Source organism: Bactrocera dorsalis, unplaced genomic scaffold (assembly GCF_023373825.1).
Source record: "Bactrocera dorsalis isolate Fly_Bdor unplaced genomic scaffold, ASM2337382v1 BdCtg344, whole genome shotgun sequence".
Taxonomy (NCBI): Eukaryota; Metazoa; Arthropoda; class Insecta; order Diptera; family Tephritidae; genus Bactrocera; species Bactrocera dorsalis.
Window position 1 is genome coordinate 1 of NW_026038395.1, and position 25,000 is coordinate 25,000.

General features: G+C 38.1%; 1 protein-coding gene across 2 annotated transcripts; it reads right to left on the bottom strand.

Annotated features, from left to right (window-relative positions):
- Positions 1-1,161: 1,161 nt before the first annotated feature.
- On the bottom strand, positions 1,162-10,142 carry LOC105226639 (homeobox protein prospero; the record flags this gene model as incomplete). Of its 2 annotated transcripts, XM_049462207.1 has the most annotated exon segments (4): positions 1,162-1,347; positions 2,096-3,137; positions 3,726-9,187; positions 10,083-10,142. In XM_049462207.1, coding segments are annotated over 3 exon segments (5,063 nt in total), but the record flags the coding sequence as incomplete, so codon positions are not given.
- Positions 10,143-25,000: the final 14,858 nt, after the last annotated feature.

Here is a 25,000-nt window from a genome sequence, read left to right on the forward strand (position 1 = left end):
TGCCTGCTGCATTGTGTGCTGCTATCACCGAGTATACCTACATACATACATATGTATGTGCATTATCCGTCTGTTAGCTGACAGCTACCAGTAAATTTGTGTTTACCTTTTTCGTTTGGCTGCCGTCGTTGTTCAACAGTCGTGTGTGCCCGCACGAGTATATACACACATACATATATTCGCAGTAGTTCATAAATACTTACACATGTGCATTTTATGATTGGCTGCCTAATCTTATACTATGTCTTCTGCTGCCTTCGTTTTGGCTTCGCTGAGTGAATGCTAGCATGCAAATCGCAAGAGACCTTCTTTGTCGAATTGGTGTCAGTTGGACTTTCCCGAAAGTATGCGGGCCTACCTACACACTTACATATAGACATATAGTACATATACATAAGTGTAGCAATATATGTACATACAATAAGGTGGAATTGTATAATGAACTCATGCTTATGCCATCAGTATAATTTCTATCTGAAGTATTTTGGAATTAGGCTTGCTCGTTGAGGGGAAGCGCCGAGAGCCAACAAATTTAAGGTAATAGTGCTATGATGGGATAGTATGCTAATGCCAAAAAAGCGCTCGTGTGGTAAGTAATGGAAATTTCCTAGGCATTTTCATACATACATACATATGTATATGTATATACAAGTGAAATGCTTACTGCTTTTGTATACATAAATACGCCAACAGTTGAAATGTTCGAAGTGAAATTGTCTCTTATTGACAGCTTAGAAATTTCAGCAGTTTTTTAGACATTGCATCAATTACTATATGACATTTTAAAAATTCGGAAAAGCGAAGGATTCTAAACCTTTTCGTTGTTAAAAAAAAGAAAAATATACAATAGCTTTATGGTTATGCATTAAAAAAATACAGAATTCGATATCAAACATCGGTTGTATTGGAGCTAGAATACCCTTCATAAGTAAAGAAGTTTCCATGGAATTTAAATACACCCCATTCTTAGTGCAAATGCTGATATTCTACGCACATTTAAATATATAATGTAACTAATTCAGTATCTTTGGGATAAACAATTAATTTATTACCCTCTAACACATATCAATATATTAAGGGCTATATTCCATACTATTATATATTATACTCGTATAAGGAAAAACTAATTTTAAAATTAGAAGAGAAAAATATTTCACTTACCGGAAATTCGAGAACCATTTCACCAATTGTGCTGTATTGTTCTTGTTGAATTTGATGTCTGGGAAGTACATCTTCAGTACTGCTGAACTGGGGTAGCGGACCCAAAAGAACATCAACTTCGCCTTGCGCAGGTGCATTGGTGTTAGTGTTGACGAGTGCAGTGGAGTCAAGGAGTCGCTATTTTTGCTAAATTTACATGTGAAAACATTCACAATTAATTTTTTGTGGAATGAACAGAAGAAGATGAGAATAATACAAGATTTAATATACGTATAAAGAAATTTTGGGCATAATAAAAATGCTGACACGGTGCAGAGTGTCTGAAAAGCATTTGTCAATATAACCTAGAGGAAACTAGAACTGCAAGTGATTTTACTTGAAGCGCTTCCGTTTGTGACTGTACACATACAATGGTACGTTTTATGCTTTTTTTTGCATTTCCTTATTCACTGGTAAGTGGCTTCGGTCGAAACGGTGTTAGCCCTGATTAAAGCTCCGTCTAGGTGCTCGGTTGGGCGGCAAGACAATGTAGCGTGTGAGACGCAATGCACTTGCATTAAGTTTCGCAAATACTTAAGATTAATTGGGGTTGCTGCAATCAGGTTGTTTTAGACTTTGGTTTTGATTACACATTTCTTTTTGAGTAAACTTATTTGTGTTGCAGTGCTGCAGTGCTGCATTGTAATATAAGTTATATATAGACACCGACACTTGATTGGTTTCTTTTTGTTGAACTGATTTACCGTTTCTTTGGTATTAAGAGGTAATTAGTGACAAAGCTTAAGAAAAAGTGGCGAGCAATATAAAGATTTAACCAACTAAGCACAATTGTAAGTGTGTACAAGTATTATATGGCCATTTTGCACAAGAGAACATTATATTTCCCATATACCTGGATGTATGGGATTAGTTTGTAAAATAATTGAGTACTTACATCATTTGCTGCTTCAGGAATGATATTGTAGGCTGCATTCCATCAAACTGCATATCAGCGGAGTTACAGTCCGAATTGCGGTCTTGTGCATCCATGGCTGCACGTAGATGCGCGCTGTAGTCGGGAGAGCCGCCATGGTGGGCAGCAGCTAATAGGGCAGGATGCAGCATGGAGGGCGGATGAGGCAGTGGCGGTGATTCGCGCGAGTCCATTAGACCGCCAAGGCCAGGTGGGCTGGATGACATCTTCATGTGGTGCATTTGGGCAGCTGTTGGCGTGTTGTGAGCACCACTGTGTGGACCATGCGGGGGTGGTGGTGGCGCATGCGGCGGGTGAGGATTGAAGAATGGACTGTAGGGTGAGAAGACTTGCGACTCGTGCAACGATGGATTGGGAATTGCCACAGAAGTAGGCAACGACACGGGCAACATGGGTGGTGGTGGTGGCGGCGGATGATAGGTTGGCGCTTGAGCACGTGGTGAAGGACTTTGTGCAGGCGTCGTATTATTATTGCCGATATTGCCGATACTGCCGGTAGTATTCACGTTGACTGGCGTGACGTTGTTACTATTGCTGCCAACGATTGGCGCATTACAATTCGTTTGGTTCGTATTGGGCTGTTGTTGTTGGTTGGGTTGACCAACCATGGGAACGAACTTGCTGCCGCCGTCTAACATGCTGTTGGCAGTTACTGAATTCGGAGGTACAACGCCATCCTGGGCAAGTATGCGACTGACTGTCCGGGGTGTTATTCTGGTGTCTGTCACCTTATGGCGCTTCTTCTTTGGCGTTACAACCAAGCTGAGGGCCTCGTTTTGCTCTAGCTGTTGTTGCTGCTGTTGCTGCTGCTGCTGCTGTTGTTGTTGATGCTGTTGTTGTTGTTGTTGCTGTTGCTGCTGCTGCTGCTGTACATCACGAGACTCTGGCATACAGAAGGGGTTCATTTGGTTAGGGCCGCCAGTGGTCATAGAATTGTAGAGTGCAGCAGCTGCGACCGGATTCATTCCTTGTGGTGTCTTTGGTGCCTGAAATATTGCTGCCGCTGTGGGCGAAGGACGTATATGAGGAGGTGGAATATTAATCGTACTTAAACTACTGTTAGTATTATTTGTATTTGTATTCGAGTTCATGTTGATACTCTGATTCATTGGGCTTTGACCAGAACTATCGTTTGTGATCTGCTGATTATGATTTTGCTGATTAGCAGCAGCTGCGGTCATTGCAGCTGCGGCTGCTGCATGATGCATTTGCAGGCCCATTGCCGCAGCTGCTGCCGCAGCCGGCGACGGAAACGATAACTGATTGCCATTTAGACGTGGGGCGGCGATGAGGCTTTGACAATTTTGCGCATTCAACGCTGACATTTGCGCTATTTGCTGCGCATGTTGCGCATTTGTCTGCCCACTTGAGGACGCCATGACGTTTGCTTGGCTATTTGTAAGCGGGTGTTGAGGAATCGTCACACCGCCTACTGATACTGCGGGCCCAGGTCCAACATGCATTTGAGGGCCGTTACTTACAGTGGACTGCAAGTGACCGAGGTGATTTGTGGACACATTACCGTTTGGACCATTACTTAATTGGTTAGTTGAGGAGGTATTATTAACTAGGAGAAGAGAACCATTATTACCTGATTGGACTGATGAAGCATTCACAGAATTTCCGCTGACAGCAGGCTGTCCTGACGCTGAATTAGGAATATTTGAATTATTGTTGATGATGGCATTAGAATGAGAACGATCTGCAACTTTAGTACGTGGCGACTTGCGATCGAGTATTTGGGATGCCATAAGCAAGTCCTTGTTAAGTTGTTCAGCAGCTGCAGCTACTGAATCCGATTGTTTGCTAAATAGACGACGTTGATGAACAAATCGTGTAACGATCGTGTCAACTAATGCTGAGAGTGAAGTAGTAATTTCAGATTTTAATACATCAGCAAGTCCTTCCAGATCTGATCCGGACATACGCATAATCGAATTAGAACTGGACCTCAACATATTGAATTTTTCTGACAGTTCTGATTTGAGAGAGGAGTGATTGGCATGACGTTGATTGAGTCGATTGTGATGTAGTTGTGAGCGGGTTGTTTGGTTTATAGAGACAGTCGGTGTGGTTTGCTCCATATGCTGTTGTTGCAACTGTTGTAACTGATGTTGGCGCTGAAGTTGTTGTGCAGCTTGTTGTTGGGCCTGTTGCTGCTGCTGCTGTTGTTGTTGTTGTTGTTTCTCCTCCTTGCGACGTTGCTGTTGCTCTTGTTCAAATCGCCTTTGTTGCTCTTGCTCCTGCTGCTGTTGTTGTTGTTGCTGTTGCTGTAGTTGGTGCTGTTGTTGTTGTTGTTGCTGCTGTTGTTGTTGTTGTCTTTCTTGCTGCTCAGCCGCTTCCTTTGCCATACGTGCTTCCTGCTCAAAGAGAAACTGTTGCCCCAGGTACATAGCGGCAGCATTACTTATGGCGGGATGAGACAAATGGGCAGTTCCGGCGTCACCTTGCATTTGTGGCATATGTTGCAGCAATGGCAATGGACCGCTAAACGACTGCTGCATATGTGGATGCCCTACGAGTGATCGCGATGACATCATTTTGCTCATCATTTGTGATAGCACATTCGGGGCGTTATCTAGCGCTATGGAATTTTGTGAGGTTAAGTGCTTGCGAGATTTTATTGGTAAATTGGGCGAAGTGGAACTCGGCCGTTCTCCGTCCGTTTGAATTTTATCAATTAAACCCGATTCGCCAGTCAGGGATGGGGATGGTGAGAGATCCCCTCCATTGTCATCCTGTTCCATACTATCACTTGCGGTATCGTCAATGTCCTGACATTCTGATTCCTGCTCCATTCTTGAACATAATTGCACATACTTTTGCTGCATTTCAGCCAGTTGCTCCTGCATTGAACGCAACTGTGACTTCAATGCATTTTTTTCCACACGCTTTTGCTGAATTTGGGGTGATTCCATTTCATTGGATGCTTCTTCATCCAACATCATACTTTGTAAGTTCAAACCAAAATTCAAACCCGCAGCAGCAGCCACATATCGCTCCATTGCATGTTGTTGCGGTTGATATAGTTTTCGTTTCTTACATCCATTAACTTGCAAGTGCGACTGATGAGACGATGGACTAGAACGCATTGTGGTAATAATGTTTTCGACTCGAGCTCTTTTCATATCCATTCCTGGCTTTTTGGACATGGTAGCAGCGACATCCTTTTCAAGTTCCTCTTCTAACTCATCCTTGCTGTTCTCTAAGAGCATCATCTCAGATTGGCTAGGTGAGGCCAATGACTCTAAATCGGACCGCGAATTCAGACCCATTAATTCCACATCTTCTAGGATGTCATCAGCTTCCTTTTTAGTTACACCCACCGTTAGGTTTGAATGCGGTTGATCATCCTGCTCATCCATGTGCTGTTGATCCATGTTATCGCCCTCAGACTGTTGGTCTTCATCCTGCTGAGAATCGGCAACATCAGAATCAGATGACTTCCTACTTTCTGCAGTCGCAGAGTCAGAATTATTTGGCAACTGATTGGGCTCGCACTTAATTTTAATGTCAGACATGGTGTCCTCCAATAGATTGATTACATTATTCGATTCTTTATCTTCCAAATTATTGTTATTGTTAGCGGACAAATTATTATTATTATGCTTTAGCGTGTTCTGATTATCTGCGAGTTGCTGTTGTTGATTCATTACTGATCGTAGCTCTTGGTCGAGCTGCATGAGCTCTTTCTTACCTTGCAAAATATTCCTTAGCATATGGTGAGCTAACTCATTTTGTTGTTGTTGCTGCTGTTGCTGTTGTTGAACATTTGGTGAGGTTCTTTCAGAAGAATTCACAGCGCCCAATACCACAGACGTTGAGCTGGCAGAAGGTGCACGCGGTGGTGAGCACAAATCACCAGCTCGCGAGTTCACTTCATCCAAAGATCGATCACTACAATTGCTCACTCGTCGGTTCTTGGGCGATTGAGAGGCAGATGTGGCATTCAACGATTGGTGATTATCAGAAATGGCATTGCCGTTATTTAGAGCGGACGTTGCAGACGCACTGGCATTGCTTAAACTATTCAAATTGTTTATGGTATTATTATTGAGCAATTTGCTGGTGGCATTGAGGCCTAAGCTATTCACCAAACCTGCTGCACTCAACAGTTCAGCGCTGGTGGCCGATTCCATTGCCGCAGCTAACATGGCGTTGTCTAAAGTAGCGGGTAAGCCGCTTGTAGCATCCTGTGCTTGCTTCATTTGTCGACCGAATAACTCATTCAACATTTTTGCTGAACCGAAACCGTTTGCTGTGAAGAGGCTGCCAAGAGCCGCTGTAAAATTACCGGACAGCAACGATGCTGTTGGCGATGAGGAAGCGGATACGGAAACGTTTGCACTGTTATGTGGATTATTATTACTAGCAGTAGCGTTGCTGTTGTTAAGCGTGTTATTGGACGACGAAGTTGTCTGATTCAATAAGGCTCCATAGAGAGCTCCTCCAGCAGCGCCCGCGACAGCCGCAGCAGCACTACTCATGAAGGCAGTCGCTGTTGGCGGCAAGAGCGGGGATGACGGCGTTGGCGAAACCGACAAGGGCAATGACAACGGCGTTGGACTCGTATTATCTTGGAACCCCGAAAATAATTTCGATTCTAGACCTAAAACACTATTACCGTTCACGTTTATTTTATTAGCACTGGTACAGTTATTACTACTGTTACTGTTCTTATTAACAAGATATTCACTCGATGACGATAAGGACGTGTTCTTTTTATTTGACTTCGACGATGATATTCCTACAGATACTGACTTTGAGCGTATTGCTAAGTTTGCGGTGCACGTTATTGTCTTGTTGACGGCACCACACGGACTACTTTCGTTTGCTCGCTCAGTGACATGCACGACTTGCACGACTTGTTGTTTGCCACTACCGCTGCCGCTGCCGCTGACACTGCTGCCACTGCGACTTCGACTACGACTACGGCTGCTGTTACGAAGGCGATTCTGTCTCTGGCTATTATTGGTGCCCTCGTTGCTGCTTGCGACACCTTCGAGTATGACTACGACGTCGTTATCGTCGTCGTCGTCGTCGTTGTCGCCACCGTTGACGTTGTCGTCTTCGATAAGGTCGCTTTCGTGTGTCTCTTCGAGAGCCGTGCTATTGCCAGTTGTGCTGTTAATGCTGTTGATTTTGCTTTTATTGTTACTACAGACGTTGGCGTTATTACAATTGTTTTTGTGATTTTGGTTGGTGTTGTTTTTTGTGCTTTTCGCCGTTTGTAATGGTGGTGTTGGGGGTGGCAATAGTAATGGTGTTTCTTGCTTTATCACACAATCGGTTTCTAATTCCAGTAACGGCGGCGAAGACGAGGGCTCTGCCAGTTTGGATAATGATGCTGCTGTGGACGCCTTTAGTAGTAACTTATCATCGTTGTACAATCCGAAACACTCTGTGTCCTCTTCCGATGACATCATAAGATGCCAACAGTCTGGGTGAAGCCTTATTCTCTTTCAGAACTCGCAGTTATCGCGAATTTAGCTCTCTTCGTTCTCTTGTCCTACCTGGTTCTACCTAATCAACACACAAACTCTATCTCCAACTCTGTTATGCTTCTCTGACAGCGACTACTAGTGGCGAATGCAGTCGTTTCCTCCGTTAAGTCGCTGCGTAATGGTTCAGTGATTCTGCTTTGGCTCGGCTACTTTCGTCGCTGCTGCTACCTTTGCGATGCGTACAACGGCCAAACATTCACCACTCACAAACACAAACAAAGTAAACGGCGACGTTGGCAATTGTAGTGTGTATGTGTGCGTACGTGGATCGTCTATTGGCTCGCTAAGTTTTTGCCTTCCTTTCACACAGAAGTTTTTCTTGTTTGCTTTTGTTGTAGAATTTACTTTATTACTTATGTGAACTGTAAACAGACAATTACCAACACTAATGCACAGAGCTCACACTCCTACAATGGATTTACACTAAAGTCGTTGCCTTCGCTCTGGGTTCTGTGTTCTGTTCGGTTTGGTTTTGTTTTGGTTTGGATTGGGCTGGGGTTTCAATACTTTGCCACAGTTCGTCTTCTTGGTATCGTCGATATTCGTTGTTCGATGCTTTTGTTGCTGTTATATTGCTATTGCTCTTGTTGCTTGGAAATGTTTTAGTTGGATTGGCTCAGGCTCAGATAAGCACTCATACATATGCAACTACAGAGTCCAGGTTGAATTGTTCTTTTAATAGTTTCGCCTTCCGTTTTACAGCTATTCGTCTAAATTGTTGTATTGGTTTTGGTGTCTTGTTCAAGTATTCTAAATTCGCCGCGCTCTAGGGGCGAATACTGATTGAAATGTCGTTTCTATACCCTAGCACACTGTGGTGCACCAGGGTATTACTTAATAGTTTGTATTCCCAATAAATAATATAAAGGTTCTGCAAATATCCGCAATCTAATCGCTCTGAACCTATTTGTTAATAGTAAAGTTGTTCATTTAATTTGATGCCTCTAAAATATCAAAGAGCTTCGACTAATATTTTAATGTTGCTTCATGCTAAATGTCTAGTTGGTTTCTAATCCATTTTCGCTTATTCCATCATCGGTGTTTGTTTTAATATTTGAATGTGTATGATATTTAGCTATGTTGCTTCGATACCGTTAGCTTTGAATTTCCTTTTCTTCAAAGGCCGCTAGGGTCTCAAGGTTCAATATCGCCAAAATCTTTAATTTTGTTCTCAACTTTAACGATGTTCTCAAGAACGATGACTCGTTTTATTATTTGTTTTGGTTCTTTTCGTCTTCTACGTTTTTTGCTCTTTCTAATAATGAATTTAGTTTTGATTTTTCTTTCCACCACCACACACATGCGAATGTCTTTTGCATTTAATTTCTATAACATTATTGCAAGATATTTTTATTATTATATAATTTTATCAGTTCAGTAATTTCCATTATAATACTTGAGTTTATTTTTGACTTCATATTATTTGTATTGAAATTTTTGCTCAGATATTCACGTTCGAGTGGTATTAAACAATTTTTGAATTTAATATTTTAGGTTTGGGTCGTTTGAATTTGGAATCCTCTATCCTCTCGAGCATTCAAAAGTCTCTCTGTAAAAAACAATATTTGGGAAGAATATTTTTTTTTAACGAATTACAATAACAGTTAATTGAGACGTTATTTCAAAATTATGTACTACCTTACTTTATTCGAGATTACATTGGCATTGAGAAACAGATACATTCATACATACCGTTTGGGACTGTTTTCTTGGTTATGGGTTAGTTATACAAAACAAAGGACTGATTTGTTATATGTTCAAATGTTCGAAACTATTAAGCTTATTTTTCGTTAAATTCGTGTGCTATAAATAGTGCTGGCTAAATATTGAGCATATCTTGAAGAAATTAAATTCTTTTGTGTACATATTTTCAAATTATAAAGCTTAAACTATTTCTTTTTGCAAAACTCGCTTAATTAAACAGAATTTTCCTTGCCTAGATTATAACGGAATGCAGCTAACATAAACTGAATTCTGCATACATGCACACCTTTTAATGACCATTTCGCTATGGGTAAATATGTTGCAAGCAAAGGAATGCATTTTCCTGTTGCGGATATGTTTCAATTCGAAAATGTCCCTTCATAAAACCACCCCCAAAACTTATCGACATTTTCTTATACGAACAACGCACGAAACTGACCAAATAACACAATTCAAATAGGGACTGTACTCGACTGTGAGACACATGAGACTTTTACGCGTAAAATTTTCTGCGTGCGGACGCACAGAATCACCACCTAATTCATGCCTATTTGCAGGGAGATGATTTCAGATTCCAAAACAGAACATTTAATATATATTAATGCAAACATATGTATGTATGATGCTTGATCGATGCATTCGATAGTTAACTATGTTTATGTATATGTTTTTGGTACTCTTAGGACTACGTAAGTACATATGTTCATATGTATTTTAATTTGGTTTTGTTGGAAATTTACCACAAACAAAGTGTTATTTATCTCTGCCGTCCATTATAAATCCTCCTGTAAATAGAAAAAGGTAAAATTATGGGTTAACTATATTCAGAATAAATAGAGTCAGTGAAAAATTAAATATTTAAAGCATAGTTTAACTTTATCAAAATAAAATATTAAATCGATCTAAATTTTTTAACATTTTAAAAATTAGATTATTTATTCGGTGGTATATTCTTAACATTTAATTTCTTGTGGCAGCATAAATTTGTTTCTCTAATTCAGTTTATTGCTGACAGAAATTTTGAATATAAGTAATAAGCGCCGAGTCCAATAGTATTAATTATTGGATATTGTCACATATTTGAAGTGATTTAAGGTTGGTTGCTAAACTTGTTACAAAAAATTTCAACATATTTACATTTTCAATTACTCAAATTTTTTGACGCGTAGAAAACGAAAGATAGGTGTTCGATACATATGTATATACCCTGCACGCCATATTAGACGAGTATAATGATTCTTCTATGTTAAAAGTTTGATTTATTGTAATTTGTTTAAGAATTTAATTATTCTTTTCTTTAATTTTGAGCAAATATTGTTACTGTACTCTATAAATAGATGCCGCGCCAGTTTTTGGAAAAGCGAATGAACTTTAAAAGGATAACAAGTTTATTTACTCTTTACTTTAACTCGCTTACATTCAGTGATATTTTTATTATTTTTTTCTCTCTTAAATTCTAATAATCGTGAAACGGTTAGATAGATCTTTTTCCTTTTCCTTAAACGACATTACTCTTAATTTTAAAATATATACATTTGTATATGTGTGTTCGAAAATGTATTTCTCGCTTCTCTCAAATATTGTTCCAATCCATACTTGCACAAAAGACCGCACTCACTGAAGCGATCGTGGTGCGTGCCGCGACAATTGCACACCTGGAGTTAATGTACGAGCACAAGCGCAATACTCGTACGTCGTGGCGGTGGCATGTTTACCAACCTAAGCTAAAATATACCGGTGTGTACTCATTATGTGTCATCTACCAGCATTGTGCGCATAAGAATGATTTCGGCCTGCAGTAAAAACGACTATGGCGCAAGCTGTTTCCTCGCTGGCGGAAGTGGAGGGTAAAGGAGGCGTTAGAGAGTTTCATAAAGTTAGTGGCATGTGGCATATTTGTTTGCACTTCCATAGGTAGAGAAGAACACCTATTTACGAATGCTTGTTGTTCTTGTTATTTGGACAGCAGCTAGTTGTCGATGACAGAGGGTGGAGATCACCTCAGGTGCCGAACGAGCTATTTGTTTATAAATACAGTACATCTCAAAAACTGAGCGACTAGTCTGCATATATACAGACATACGGACGTACTCGTAGCTCAATCGACTCAGCTCATCAGGCCGATCACTTATGTATGTACACATGTACATATATGTATATATTATAGGGTCTTCGAAGCTTCTTTCTGGCATTACAAATTTCATGGAAAAATTAATATACCCTGTTTAGGATATAAAAATGTAATACTCTTAATAATTAGAGTTTATTCTCGTAAGTTAACACGTAAAAGCCGTTTAAGCCTTTATGACAGTTTCATTCGCATATTTTTTTCTTTGTTATACCTGTAATACTCTTGTTTCTGTCCAAATATAAAACCTTGTATTTCTGGTTGTTGTATTTGTAAATATAACTATTCTTGGCAAGCGTTTTTATATAATTTTAACATCCTTAATATGTTAATAGTTGGATAAAGGCGAAACAGACTGCTAGCATAATGAGGCACTTTGTATCCTCTTACTTGCAGATTTAAGTCGAGCCGGCAGTAGAAAATTTCCGCTATGAAGATTTGCAATTACCAATTTGCCACAAACAATGCAAAAGACTTTTATGTTTATGAGAAAAGTTACACCAGTTTGCATTTGGCTAATATTACATCGGCAATAATATGCCAGCAACAAATACACATATGGTTTGACACATACATACATACTTATTAGCAAATCCTTGGAGTTAGAAAATATCATGAAGTAATAATGGCTAGCGCCGTTACGAGTAAGACGTCGAAGCCAGAAGTTGCTCGTATAACATGCTAAGAAGGAAAGTTGGAGACCAATGATGACAAAAGTTTGCGATAAAGTTGAAATTTAAAGACAATTATGAACAATTGTATAGGTATTAATAAAAGGTATTATACTCTAAGTGTACTATTGTATGTTTCTACGCCTTTGTGGCTTTTGATCTCAAACTCAACTTGTGTTAAGTAGGATGCTTGCACGGCAAATGGTCTGGGAAATTTTACAACTTAAAGAAAAACTCGTTTTTTTAAAATCCTCGCGAATCTCAATGTATTTGTGGAAAAGCTTTGGCTTTGGGCTGGATGCCAAAACTGTAGTATATGCCTTGCGTATATTTTGCACACATATGTATGTATTATATGTACATAAGTTCAAACTTATTATACATATATACACATACATATATACTATCTATAAGTTACGTGTAATATCGGAAAAATCTGAATTACTTTTAGTGAAAACTATTCCATACAAATATGCCCCAAAAATAAAATAAATTTAATGAAAAACAACTAACGAAGAGCTAAGTTCAGGGGTAACTGAGCATTTCATACTCATGCAACTTATTAAAGTCATGGAATTACCTTCAGGTACATAAGGCTGGTTACCTGTATGGGCCTAGGGCGAGTTTTTACCCGATTTTATTTTTTTAAGAACATTTAGCACGATCTCTCAATTTTATTAAGATAACTCACATATTGGCAGATATATGCAATATAAAGCCACCCGGAAGTTCGAAAATCTTTATATTGTATTAGGTATATGGGAGCTAAGGGAAATATTGGTCCAATTCAACCTATTTTTGATATACAGGCATTTCATTGTCAAAGAAGGATTGTCCCTGATTTTCAATTATATATCTCTCACATAGACCGAAATTTTATGTAAAAATCAATTATAAGTGCTGGGTCCACATATTCAGTACCTATTTGCTTGAACAGTTTTGGTTCAATTTGATCAATTTTAGTCACAAGGTGGCACACCTGAATTCGTGCAAATTTTAACCTGATAAACATATTAATTGATTCTCCATTCATATACTGGAAAGTGAATGTTGTAGTCCGATTTCGCCCATTTTCGCAGTGTTACAAAGGAATGTTATATGAATGTCACGTACCGTCGTTGGTCGTTGGTTCTCGACCTCTAAAAGAGGGTGTTGTCACGCTCATTGTCCAATTTCGACCACGACTCCTTTAACGCCCTGTCCTACCATCTTGAAGGTAAAATTTAATGTGTCTGTCGTATTTAGTTATTGATTTACCGCGTTTTAAACGGTACTGTTATATGAAGAGTGAGCACCCAATTCATCATTTTTTACACTGTGGATAGGAGTTCTTATAATATTTGCGCTAGAGGAATTTGGTTCTTTATAGCTTAAGTTTTTAGGAGATATTTATAAGAAAACTAAATACTAGATTTAGTAAATAGAGAAAGGGTCAGGACCAATTTTGTCTACAGTTATATATCATACCTTAATTTAGCGCTTAGTTATGGCACTTTATAAGTTTCTTGTTTAAAGGCGTGTTGTGGGCGGTCCGATTACGCCCATCTACGTCCTCATTCCCACTTTTTTGCCGAAACGTGTTTCTCAATTTGTACTCAAGTTATATCTTGCAAAGATAGACAGACGGACAGCCACCCGGAATTCCACTCGTCTTGTCATCCTGCTCAATTACATATATATGTATAACCTTATCTCTTTATCGATTAGTTTTAGGTGATACAAACAACAGCTACATAGGTGAACAAAACTGCTGTACTCTGTAGCAACATGTTGTATGAGTATAATTATTAATAACACTTAAATTCTTCGAGTGTCAGGTCAACTCGATCTAAATAATTTTAACGGAATTTAAAGTTACTGGACCCGAACGCCAATCACCATAGAGTTCCTTATATAAAAAATTCAAGGAAAACACATACATACACATTAATAAAATTTTTTTATATGGAATCAGCTGGCATATAACCTGTCTTCCGCTTTAAACACCCAGTTCACTGCACGTGTGTCTACCTATGTATATATTATGTGCGAAGGAAGATTGTGGTACAACCGTTCTAAACATTGCGCTGTAAAAGTATTGCGCTGATGACACTCTCCCTCTTTTTCAATGTTATATTGCACTTTGTTGAGTAACACATGTCAAAGCAATATGAAAAATACATATACATGTATGTATGTATGGCAATTATGGCAGGTTTTGGCTTTGGTTTTATATACTGCTATCTGCTATCATAGCCAAAACCCAATGTGTTTTTCATTGTGGTATACATAATATTACAAATTATAATCAAAATGAATTTTAAACCACTAAAAGTTCTTGAGGCTTATACATATATGCACATACATAAATGGCCAAGGAATGCACTCGAGAAAGCGAGCATTCAAAAAAATTGTGTTGGAAATGTTCGTTACAAAGATCTGTTGCACTAAACTCACGATAATAATCATTAGTGGTGCCTTACTGTTCCGCTGAGTGACTTGTAACGGCTAAAAGTCAGAAACTTCGGTGCGTTCTTTGCCGTCGATAATTTCCCAGAGCGTCTTAAAGACGTTACGTATGGTGGTGGCTATGGCAAAACCACTTCACTAAGTAGGAGCAGCGCTGCCTAAAGTGGTGGTGGCTTTTATTGTGTACGAGTTGATGGTATATGATTCTTGGATTGTAAGTTACAAGAAACATATGGCAGGGGACTCTACGAATATCACCTGGAAAATTATCACTTTTATAGTCAAGCATATGAATGTAAGTACCATGGCATACATTTTCATGGAAACACATGGATGTAACTATGTGTTCATATATGAAGTGCAATAACATGCAATCCCTCTGAATGTTTGAACTTTTCTGTTCCATTGAAAAAGTGAATTTCCCGATTAATTTCCTCACTACGTAGGTTACCTTTTATATTTCGGGATCTGCCAACACTAGTCTCTACGCCAATAAAGAAGAGGAAGAAGTGTTGCCATCTGGAAACGTACAATCTTAAAGTTTGACATTTTTGATGGTATGCATACTCAGAACGTTTTTACATACGAGCGATTTTTGTGTTGTTTACAGGAACTTAAGATATTCTTCTCCACAAAAAAATGACGAACTTAATTAAATTTTTGACGCTGAAGCTTCACTGTTTATCGACGATATGGTGAATTCGATCGAAGTCGTCCATCATTCCAAATGAATTTCCTGAAGGTCGCCCAAAATTACGGAAACTATTGATTCTGTGCACATACTAATATTGTCAATAGATATATAGAGATAATATAGAGACAAATGTACATATAGGCATCTGTGGGACCAGCATTCATTCAATATTTCATCAATATTTGATTGTAAAAATAAATTGTTCACGTTGGATCCCGAACAAAAAAAGGCTCGCTCGTGGAACAAATTTTAAAACCATACGACGTTTGTGCTTCGAAAAACCTCTATGAAATTGCAAGAGATGATGAGAAGTGGATTTACACCTATGCGCCCGAAAGAGAAGATCAGTCGACTGCATGGGTGTTTCAAGACGAGCCGAACCCAACAAAAGTTGTTTGTGCACAAAGCACTTTGAAGCAAATGGTTGCCTGTTTTTTTGGAACATTTGGATATATCGCAACCATACCACTAGAATAACGCAGAAATATCCAAAAACTATTTCATTAATTATAATTATATTACCAGAAAATATTTTAAAAATTTTAAACCATAAATAATTATTTAGAGTTTCAAATTTGACATTATAAAGTTTTTAATAAAATAACTAGCAACGGCCTTAAAAGCTTTGAATTCAAGTATATAAAATATATAAAGACCAATGCAAACAATTCCATAATAATTTGTGTTCGCAACCACTTGAAAAGGTCTTGATCGCATTCCCGACGAACTTAACATCTTTTCTCGATCAAATGATCAGCTCTCAGCATCCTTTACATAAAGCTCAATAATATTAGCTGGCGTAGAATTATACATTAATCTGTTTCTGAATTAGGAACGATAGCCACTTAACTTAATTCTTACTTCAATGTTCTTCCTATTGATAATATCAAAAAAATATATCAAAATGTGTTTGTAAATTTTTATTACATAAGATGTTGCATAATTAGGAAAACCACATAATAAGGCAAACCTATCCGAAGTTTTAGTTTTCCTTAGGTCATGGAACAGTTTTTAAAATACATAGCAGTATTAAGTTGTAAAAACCATGGGTTGTACCCGACCACAAATACATCCTAACAAGAACTTGATTTTGATCGGTTGGTTTGTATGGCAGCTATATGCTATAGTGGTACGATATCGGTGTTTCCGACATACGGACGTAGCTAAATCGACACAGCTCGTCATGCCGATTACTTATGTATGTAATATAGGGTATTCGATGATTCTTTCCGGGGTTACAAACTTCGTGGTAAAATTAATATATCTTTTCAGGGAATAAAAGATGTGTATTCTGGTTCTCCAAAATAACTCAAATATGTCTCAGTTCAAGTAAATACATATATAGAATGTAGTTTAAATGATTCTCTCATCCATAATTAAATTGCCACTTTTTGTAGGTTGTTTATGATTCTTGGAACTTACTGATTAAAAGGCATTTGACTAAGTCTGAAACAATGTATATAGATGACATAGATGTATATGTGCGCATATGCATTAACTGATACAAATATGTTTAAGGCTCCAAATTAATTGCAGAAAAGCGTTTTTAACGAATGCTTTGCGTGTCCACTGGATCGATAGGCATGCAAGTTGTATCCATAGCCCACGATACGAACATTTATACCATAGACGAAAGTATACCATCGCAAATTGCTCACTAGCTATTCATCACCGCTAAGCCACAGCACTTAAGTTCCACTACATGTCCCTGTCATGTCTCCATATATTTACTCACACAGAGACCCATGTGCATGCACATGAAATTTTATTAAAAAGTAAACTAAAACGTATTTGTTGCGACTTCGTGCCGTCCATCGCGATCAATGCATAAAATATGATCCGGTAAAATAACACGACAAGGACAAAGAATTAAAATCTACAAAAAAGTAAAATATGATGTGTGTAAAAGGCAATCATAATATGCATCTAGTAGACACATTTGAGTAATTTCCGCTGCTTCGTATATGTAGAAACAACAATAATAACAAAAGGAAAATAAAAGCAAAAAAAATATAATAATAAAAGAGTATTAGCATTACTACAATGAAAATGGTTTCAATACTTTTCGAGCAAATGGAAAGATATCTAGATGAACAGATATGGATGTCGATACATTTGCATGCAGCGGGTGCTCCACTATAAGGCCCAAGGTATAGATAGGGCTGGTAAGTTTGGCGTGTATACCCACACAAATGACTTAGTTTCCATCCTTCGCGTATAGACTTGCACATAAGGTGCGATTACATTGGCTCACTCACTCACATGATATGCAAAATACACACCAGCAATAACAACGATAAATGATAGTAAAAAGTGGGGGCAATTTTATAGATGGCGACTCACGAGTACACTTATCTATACGCGTATCATGATAGTTAGTTTTATATATAAACATTAGTGGTCACATACTCGTATGATATATAGTCTTTATGGCGGTGAAGAAAAGTCAGAGCGCCTAAATATATGTTTGCAGTTTATTGGGCGGCGAGGTATGAGCTGCTTTCGTTGTCTCCAATGTGGGTGCTATCTAATCAAAAGTAAACAAAAATGCACATATGTCCATATCGCTATATTGACGTCTGCATACTAATATATGGTAGGAGCCGCTGATAAATGCCAGAAAAATGTTGGTAAAAAGGAATTAGACTAAGTGCACCCAGGCCGATTTGTTCAGCCATAGGACAGCCTAACGTCCCATCATTACTATAGCTAGTCAGCGCTGTGAAAATATTAAGGCATGGATCACTCAGTGAAGAGGAAGGGCAGGGAAATACATATATCTAATGGCTTAGAACACACACACACGGGCAAGTGTAAGAGTAAAAACGCCATCGGACAAGGAGGGTGAAATACCTTTTATAACCATTCTACTATCAAGCGTTAGGCATGTTGAAGTGTCCATATGGTAAAAAATTGTCGTGTCCGATGGAACTCATATTTAATTGTTCTTAGTAAAGACAACAAAATACAGAGATAGGCAGGGTACATTGTTATCGCAAACGTGTGTTCAAATGCAATAGAGCAGATTTGCTCGTAACATTTTGCCGACAGTATATCTTATCTTAGCTCCACAGTCTACAAATAAGTTGACTTATTTTTCAAAAAGTTCGGAGGGTTATATCATATTTAGCCAGAACTGTTAGGAAAAATTATTGATTATTGATTTTTGATTAGTTCTGATTTCCGTCAAAAGTTTTTCCTAAAAACACTTTTGTTGGAATAATGTGTTGGGTGAGGTGGGTGAGAATTTGTAATAATTTTGTTTCTTCCCAACTTATTAGAGTTTTACTTCTTTTGACTTTTCAAATAAAGTTATCTTTTTAACAGCTCCGCGTATAATAATTACATACTATACATATCTACATACATACATAAAATGTGTTTTAATATTTCACAGTTTAGGAGTTTATTGCTGTAATATTAAGTAATATTCTCAACGCAAATAAAAGAAAACAGTAAGTGGGTATATCAAAAATAAACACATTAAATTGTCCAGTCTTACTCTAATTTTTCTTCTTTAAATAATAATACATATCGATATAAACGACTTACTCCCACTTAGTTGCGCATACATATGTTCTAGCAATTAACATTTAACACGGCATTTCCTTACGAAGGACGACGTCTGCGGTGTTAAATGTTAATACACCCACAGAATGTTGAGCCATAATAACTTCGTCATATTTATTTGGAGTAACGACGGTGAGGTGGTGAATGGGTGTAGGGTGTGTGTGGGCGGTGAGGACACTTAGATTGGCTAACTCATATACTTGTGGTACATACACTAGTAGGAAACGACTCGTTGCATTCTTTAGTATTGACTTTTGGGGAGAGAAGATCGGGACGACTAGGAAAATGTTAAAAATTGTTTTATGTCATGTTTCGGATAATTATTATTGTTGTTGTAGCTATTCGCGCTCGTGCCGTTGTTGTTTGAACTTTGGCGTCACATTTGCGACCGCCGCCTTGATGATATGTATGTACGTATGGTGGAGCTATGTCGGCACTTTGGGACAGTTTATGGATAAATCCATATGAACATCAATTTATTGTGGAAAGTGCACATATATGGTCACATGGGGCAGTTATTAATACCACTTTATCGGCTAGCACAGATCTCTTTGTACTTGCAATTTTCTCTTGATTTAAATACCAAGGTTTCTGCTTGCACATTTCCGTACAATTGCGGCATTTGTTTAGGCAAAAAATTGCGATAACAACACATTGAAATATTTTCGTATCGCATGCCCGCGATTTGTCGATATATCCTTTCTAAATAATGGGTTTTCTCAAAACTTGCTCACTTATAGTATGTCTTTGGTCTTCAAGAACTCGCTCTCACCAGATGTACTTCATAAAATTTTTGAACTGCTGAAACAAGCGCTCATGACTCAGTCCATTAAAAATAGTGTCGTTTATTCATTTGCATGAATAATATTAAAATTTTCAATTAAATTCCGGGTGATACTTGTAATCTGCGACAGGCGAAGCATAGCCGGAACCAAGTGCTTGCAATGCGTGGCATCTAAACTATTGATCACGTGTTTAAAATTTTCTTCCTAAAAGCGCGTGCCCCTCAGTAATAGAGGTAAGTTTCGATTAAAGCAGTGCCATGAAAAGTTCTAAGCAAAAAATTGATATCACGCGCTTGGCACTAAGACGACTATAACACTTGGGGGCGGAAGCTCGGCCACACATTTAGAAACGGCCCCAAATTATTGTTATTGTACAAACAAAATGCGTGTATAAACAAATTAATATAATTCGCGAATGTGAGAGACAGATTGTAGCAAGTCACTTAATACGAATTTATTACAAATATCCATACTGTTGTACTGTTAATGCCCTACAGTATTTTTTTATTTGTCTGTATGACTCGACATGCTCAAGTAGGTGTTCGGGGTCGGTGTTGTAGTGTACGCTGGAAGTCAAGGAACATCTTCATTGAACAGATGAGTCTCTAATACATCCATGTTTATATATATTTATAAAGTTAAATGTATATAGGCAAATGTAAGTATGTGTGATGGAGCGTTTGGTCAGAGTGCCAGACTGTGTGCTGCATCAACACCAAAGTGTACAAAACAAATTGACTTGAAAATTGAATTAAATTGATTTCACTGCTCGCCAACTAATAAAGAAACAACACCAATGGGCAATCGCACCAGACTGGGTTTGCAGCTCGGCCTTTAAATAGCAATTGTACTGCCGTGCGACGTTGGCACATAAAATGGATCCGTATGCTTGATAGAGCTTCCCTAACTCTTATTTTTGCTTTTTTTCTCCTATGTACTTTAGTTTGGATGTAAGTCTTTGTTCTGCCCCGTACAATAATGGTATTTACAGTTAAAGAGGTGTGGTGCGGTAGAGAGTAATTGGAAAAGTGCGGCCGCCTTGAGTAGCTTATGCTTGTAAAGATGCAGTGACGTTATAAAACAAAGAAAGAAATGTTGGTGAACTATTTAAATTGCATTCGAAGAAATTGCATTCTTCAAATTCAATTAATTTATTATCTTCTTGTTTGATTTTACAAATATACATATTTATGCCTCAAGTTGATCACATATAGTGACTGCTATTCCATTGAGTATGTAAATATGTACATATTCAACACAGATAAATGTAGTAATATATTTAAAATACATTTACTTGAACCACTAAAATTAAGGGGCACACCTAGTGTGAAATTTCCAAAAAATCAATTTTTTTCATATTTCGATAGGTTTACCTTTAAAACTAACATACTAAAATTTCAAATCGATATCTGAAACAGTTTTTGAGTTACAGCCATTTAAAAGAGTAGCCGCTCGGCAGTTACATAGTTGCATTGGAATTTTAAACGCGTTTTTCTCGAAACAGCATTTTTCGAATTTGCTGCAGTGATTACTCAAAAACAAATGATCCGATGACTATTGAATTTTTTTTACATGTTCTATATATAGTTCTCTGTACAATGACCTATCGATTTTTGATCTGATCAAAAAATCGAATTTTGGCAGGCCAAAAACGACCAAAATTTTGGGTAAAATTCGACTATTTTTTTAAAACACCGCCATATTGTCAATTTTTGACTTTTCTTTATTGTAGGTCATTGTACGGACAATATTATCTAGTTTAACGAGATTTTTTTTTTAAGTTTTCATCCACGGAGAAGGCCGTAATCATTGCAGCAGTGAAGGACCTTTTTTTCGCGCTGTTGGACATCGATTATAACTTAAAAAATATTTACTTTTTTTCTTCAAAAATTTCACTGTATATTCTTGAAACATGTATAAATATATTCTTAAAATTTTGAAATAATTGATAAAGTATTTTTTTAATAAAAATTCCCAAAAATCACCATTACACTAGGTGTGCCCCTTAAGTCATTGGGTTGTTCATTAAATAAGTTCATTTGAAGACAAGAGCTGATCTCATTGGATTTTTTCACAGCCAACTTCACACCTAACCGCTTCAAAAGGGGAAATTAAAGGTAAAATTATATGATATGTTCGTAGAAGATATGTAGACCGAACGGAAATTCCAATATTAGTTTGTAAATTTTCGTTCCCGCAATTTCAATCTTGAGGATGTATTACGTCCTGGAAGAACTCTTGAAGTCGATGTGAATAAAATAAAGTCGTTGGTTATGCCAATGTCGAACAACAACTTGAAAGATTGCTCAAAAAATAAGTTTGTCTAACACGACCTTCACAAGCACATGAATCATCTGGGATTAATTTTGAAGCGCATTTTTGACGACCCAATACGTTCAAAATCTTGGAATATTGTTGAAAGAAATGCGTTCCAACAATGTAAGAGTAGCAATCATTGAAAACAGTTATACACATTTTTAAACAACAGCACAATGCCGGGAAAGTCGAGCAATAAGTTCATTTTTGGTCATCTTAGAAACTAAATATTTCGCGAATTAGTTCAAGATAGTTTAAATTTGTCTAAGGTTCGATAAGATCACTGCAATAGTGTTCCTCGCATTCCTGGAAACTTAGATCACTGCGTCAGAGGCTTCTACTGACGGCTTTTTCGCTGCTCACGTACTGACGATGGATATGTGATTGGGGAGAAGCTGGAGAAGAGACGCATTCATTTTCTCGGATGAGTCGAAGCCAGCAGGGTACCATGGAGGGGGAGTTGTCTGTAATTTTTATCAGGTAGAAGTGGCTGCTATTAAGGTAGCGGTAGACATGCTGCTACGAAGAACAGCCGCTTTCAGCAGAGCGGCAATACTAGCGCTCAGCTCGGTAACTGTCCCCTCAAAGCTAGTCAATAAACGTATGAACTCAGTTGGATCTCCAATGGCATCTTGCGTTTAGCACTGGACCAACGAACCCCGCGTGCGCTTAGCACGACGACTTGCTCCTGTGTGATTGCAAGATCCTTTTGGCCTAGCGTCAAAAATTTGCATCTTCCATCTACAACTTTTAAACCTTACTTGATTCTACTCAATAAATCAAATTAAATGTGATTAGATACAGTGCAATGTATGAAAAGATAAACCACGTGGACCAGTTAGTATCAGCGACGGTTTCAGAAGGTATTCCAATGATATTTATACTTTATTTCAATGATTTGCTCAACGATATCAATATGGTTGGAAATGGTTTCTTTAACCTGGGACGAAAAATTATTTCTTAAATGGCGGAAAAAATCGACGAAGCTTTTAAAGCGTAGTTATCACATTAAATTAAATGGCAGATAAAAATAAATATTCAAAATTCCGCCATTCTGTTCCGAAAAGTTTATTCCAATTCGATATTCTATTCTTCTTACTAAATGGGGTGTACTGTTTAAATGCTTTAAACTGATTATTTCCTTAGATTTTTATTGCGAAAGATAATAGAGGAAGTAAACTAGCATGATTGCTGCATTAGTGGTTGGTTAAATCAATTAAGTACAATCTGCACAATGCATCCTCCTCTTCAGTTCGCGATCGCGATCGCAACTGCTGTAAGCAGCTGCCAGACAGCATTGATAACTCTTCACATGCAGCATATCTTTGAGTTGACTTTAGAATTAGTTGATTTATGAATTATGACAAAACATCAACATCGCCACCAACAGTAAACACCCTCCATGCAAGCGATTCGACCATCACCGCCGACTACCGCTTAGAGGGCTGCTAGCGTAAGCAACAAGCAGCACTAACTGCCGGATATGCTAATAGAGGCACAACAAGTAAAAGAGAACCACAAAATAATTCCTAAAGCGGACAAGGAGGGGGTGATATGGTGATCACATAATCGCAAGAGTTGCAGCACATTGGAAAATAGAGAAACAATAAACAAATACGCAGATTTAACACTTCTTGTCAGATGTTGATTGTTGCGTGAAACCCCTTCGCTTGTGTGGAACTGCTATGTGTGTCAACTAAGGAAATAAATAGACTGTCAGACCTTTGATTATTCGACACTTTTGTGTGCAGAACGCAGAATCAAATGGAAAACATGCATACATATGGTACATACACATAACATTTGCTTGTGGCGGCAGCAGCAGCAGCCTACGACCAAAGAGAGAAGGAACCAATTTTCAAATACGGAACTGCCACATACACGAAGTACACATACATATTATCACAATAAATGTTTAGGCAAGTGCATTTTATTTTATTCAGTTATTATTTTTTTAGCGCCCGCAGTTCACATGCAACGTCCGTATCATGTGCTATTTTGCCTCAATCTATTCTATTTATGACATAACCGTTGTCTTTAGGCTCGATTTCGGCTTGATAAGAGTGGGAAATTCGCGTTCTGCTTCTTGGTTTCTGCGCTGCAGCCGAACGGACCAGCATGGACCAGGCTGCGCACTGTTAGCATAGTCAAATTAGTTCAATCATCTTGCTGGAGTAGCGCACTTTTTTATCTTTGGTGCATATCTAACACTATTGCATGCAATTGCGGGAAACACTGTGGGAATGGTCATTGCAGCAGCAGCCGCTTTAAATGAGTCTGCTGGTCGCTTTGGCTTAGGTGCTTTCGAAGAAGTTGTGGTGTGCGGAAGAGCGAAGGGCGCAAAAAGGAAATTTAGATTCGACAGAAAGAGGAAATTAATAAAAATAAATATGCATATTGTTATGTAAGTATGCGTAAGGGTAAGCGTTTGCCTGAGAACTAAAATGATCAAGGCAATTTTATGTGGGAGCCGGTAAGACACGCAGCCTTACTTTTACGCTGGGAATATCAGGGCGACAAGTACTTTTTGTTGGTGGTTAGTAAGGGCTGCGCGTGCAATAGTTTGTGTTAAACAATTTGCGCGCAGTAAAAATAAGCGGCAAAAGTGTAGTGTCTTTCTGGACAGCAGGGTAGTAATCTATTGAAAATACCTGCAATAAAGTGCTACAAGCAACCTGGTGGTACAATATGGTATGCATTCAGCGCGACCTTGCAGGAGGAAGTGGACTTCCTAATAGCTTCAAAAGAAATCGAATAAGTTCCGGCGCGGATATTTAACTAAGATATGCAGTAACCCATATATTTCTTTAAAATTCTATATAAAATGCCATGTTACAGGCCGTTATGCGAACCAAAGTGAGGTGAAGAAAGGCTAATGCCCATACCATAAAACGCAGATGCTTGCAAACAATTTATCCCGTATAATAATGCTTGATACATACATATATGTATCTATTTTAAGAGTATTATAAAATTGTCCTCTTTCTCGTTTTGATCGACATTATAGTTATGAAAAGAAATCGCAACCATATTGATGGTTGTTCAA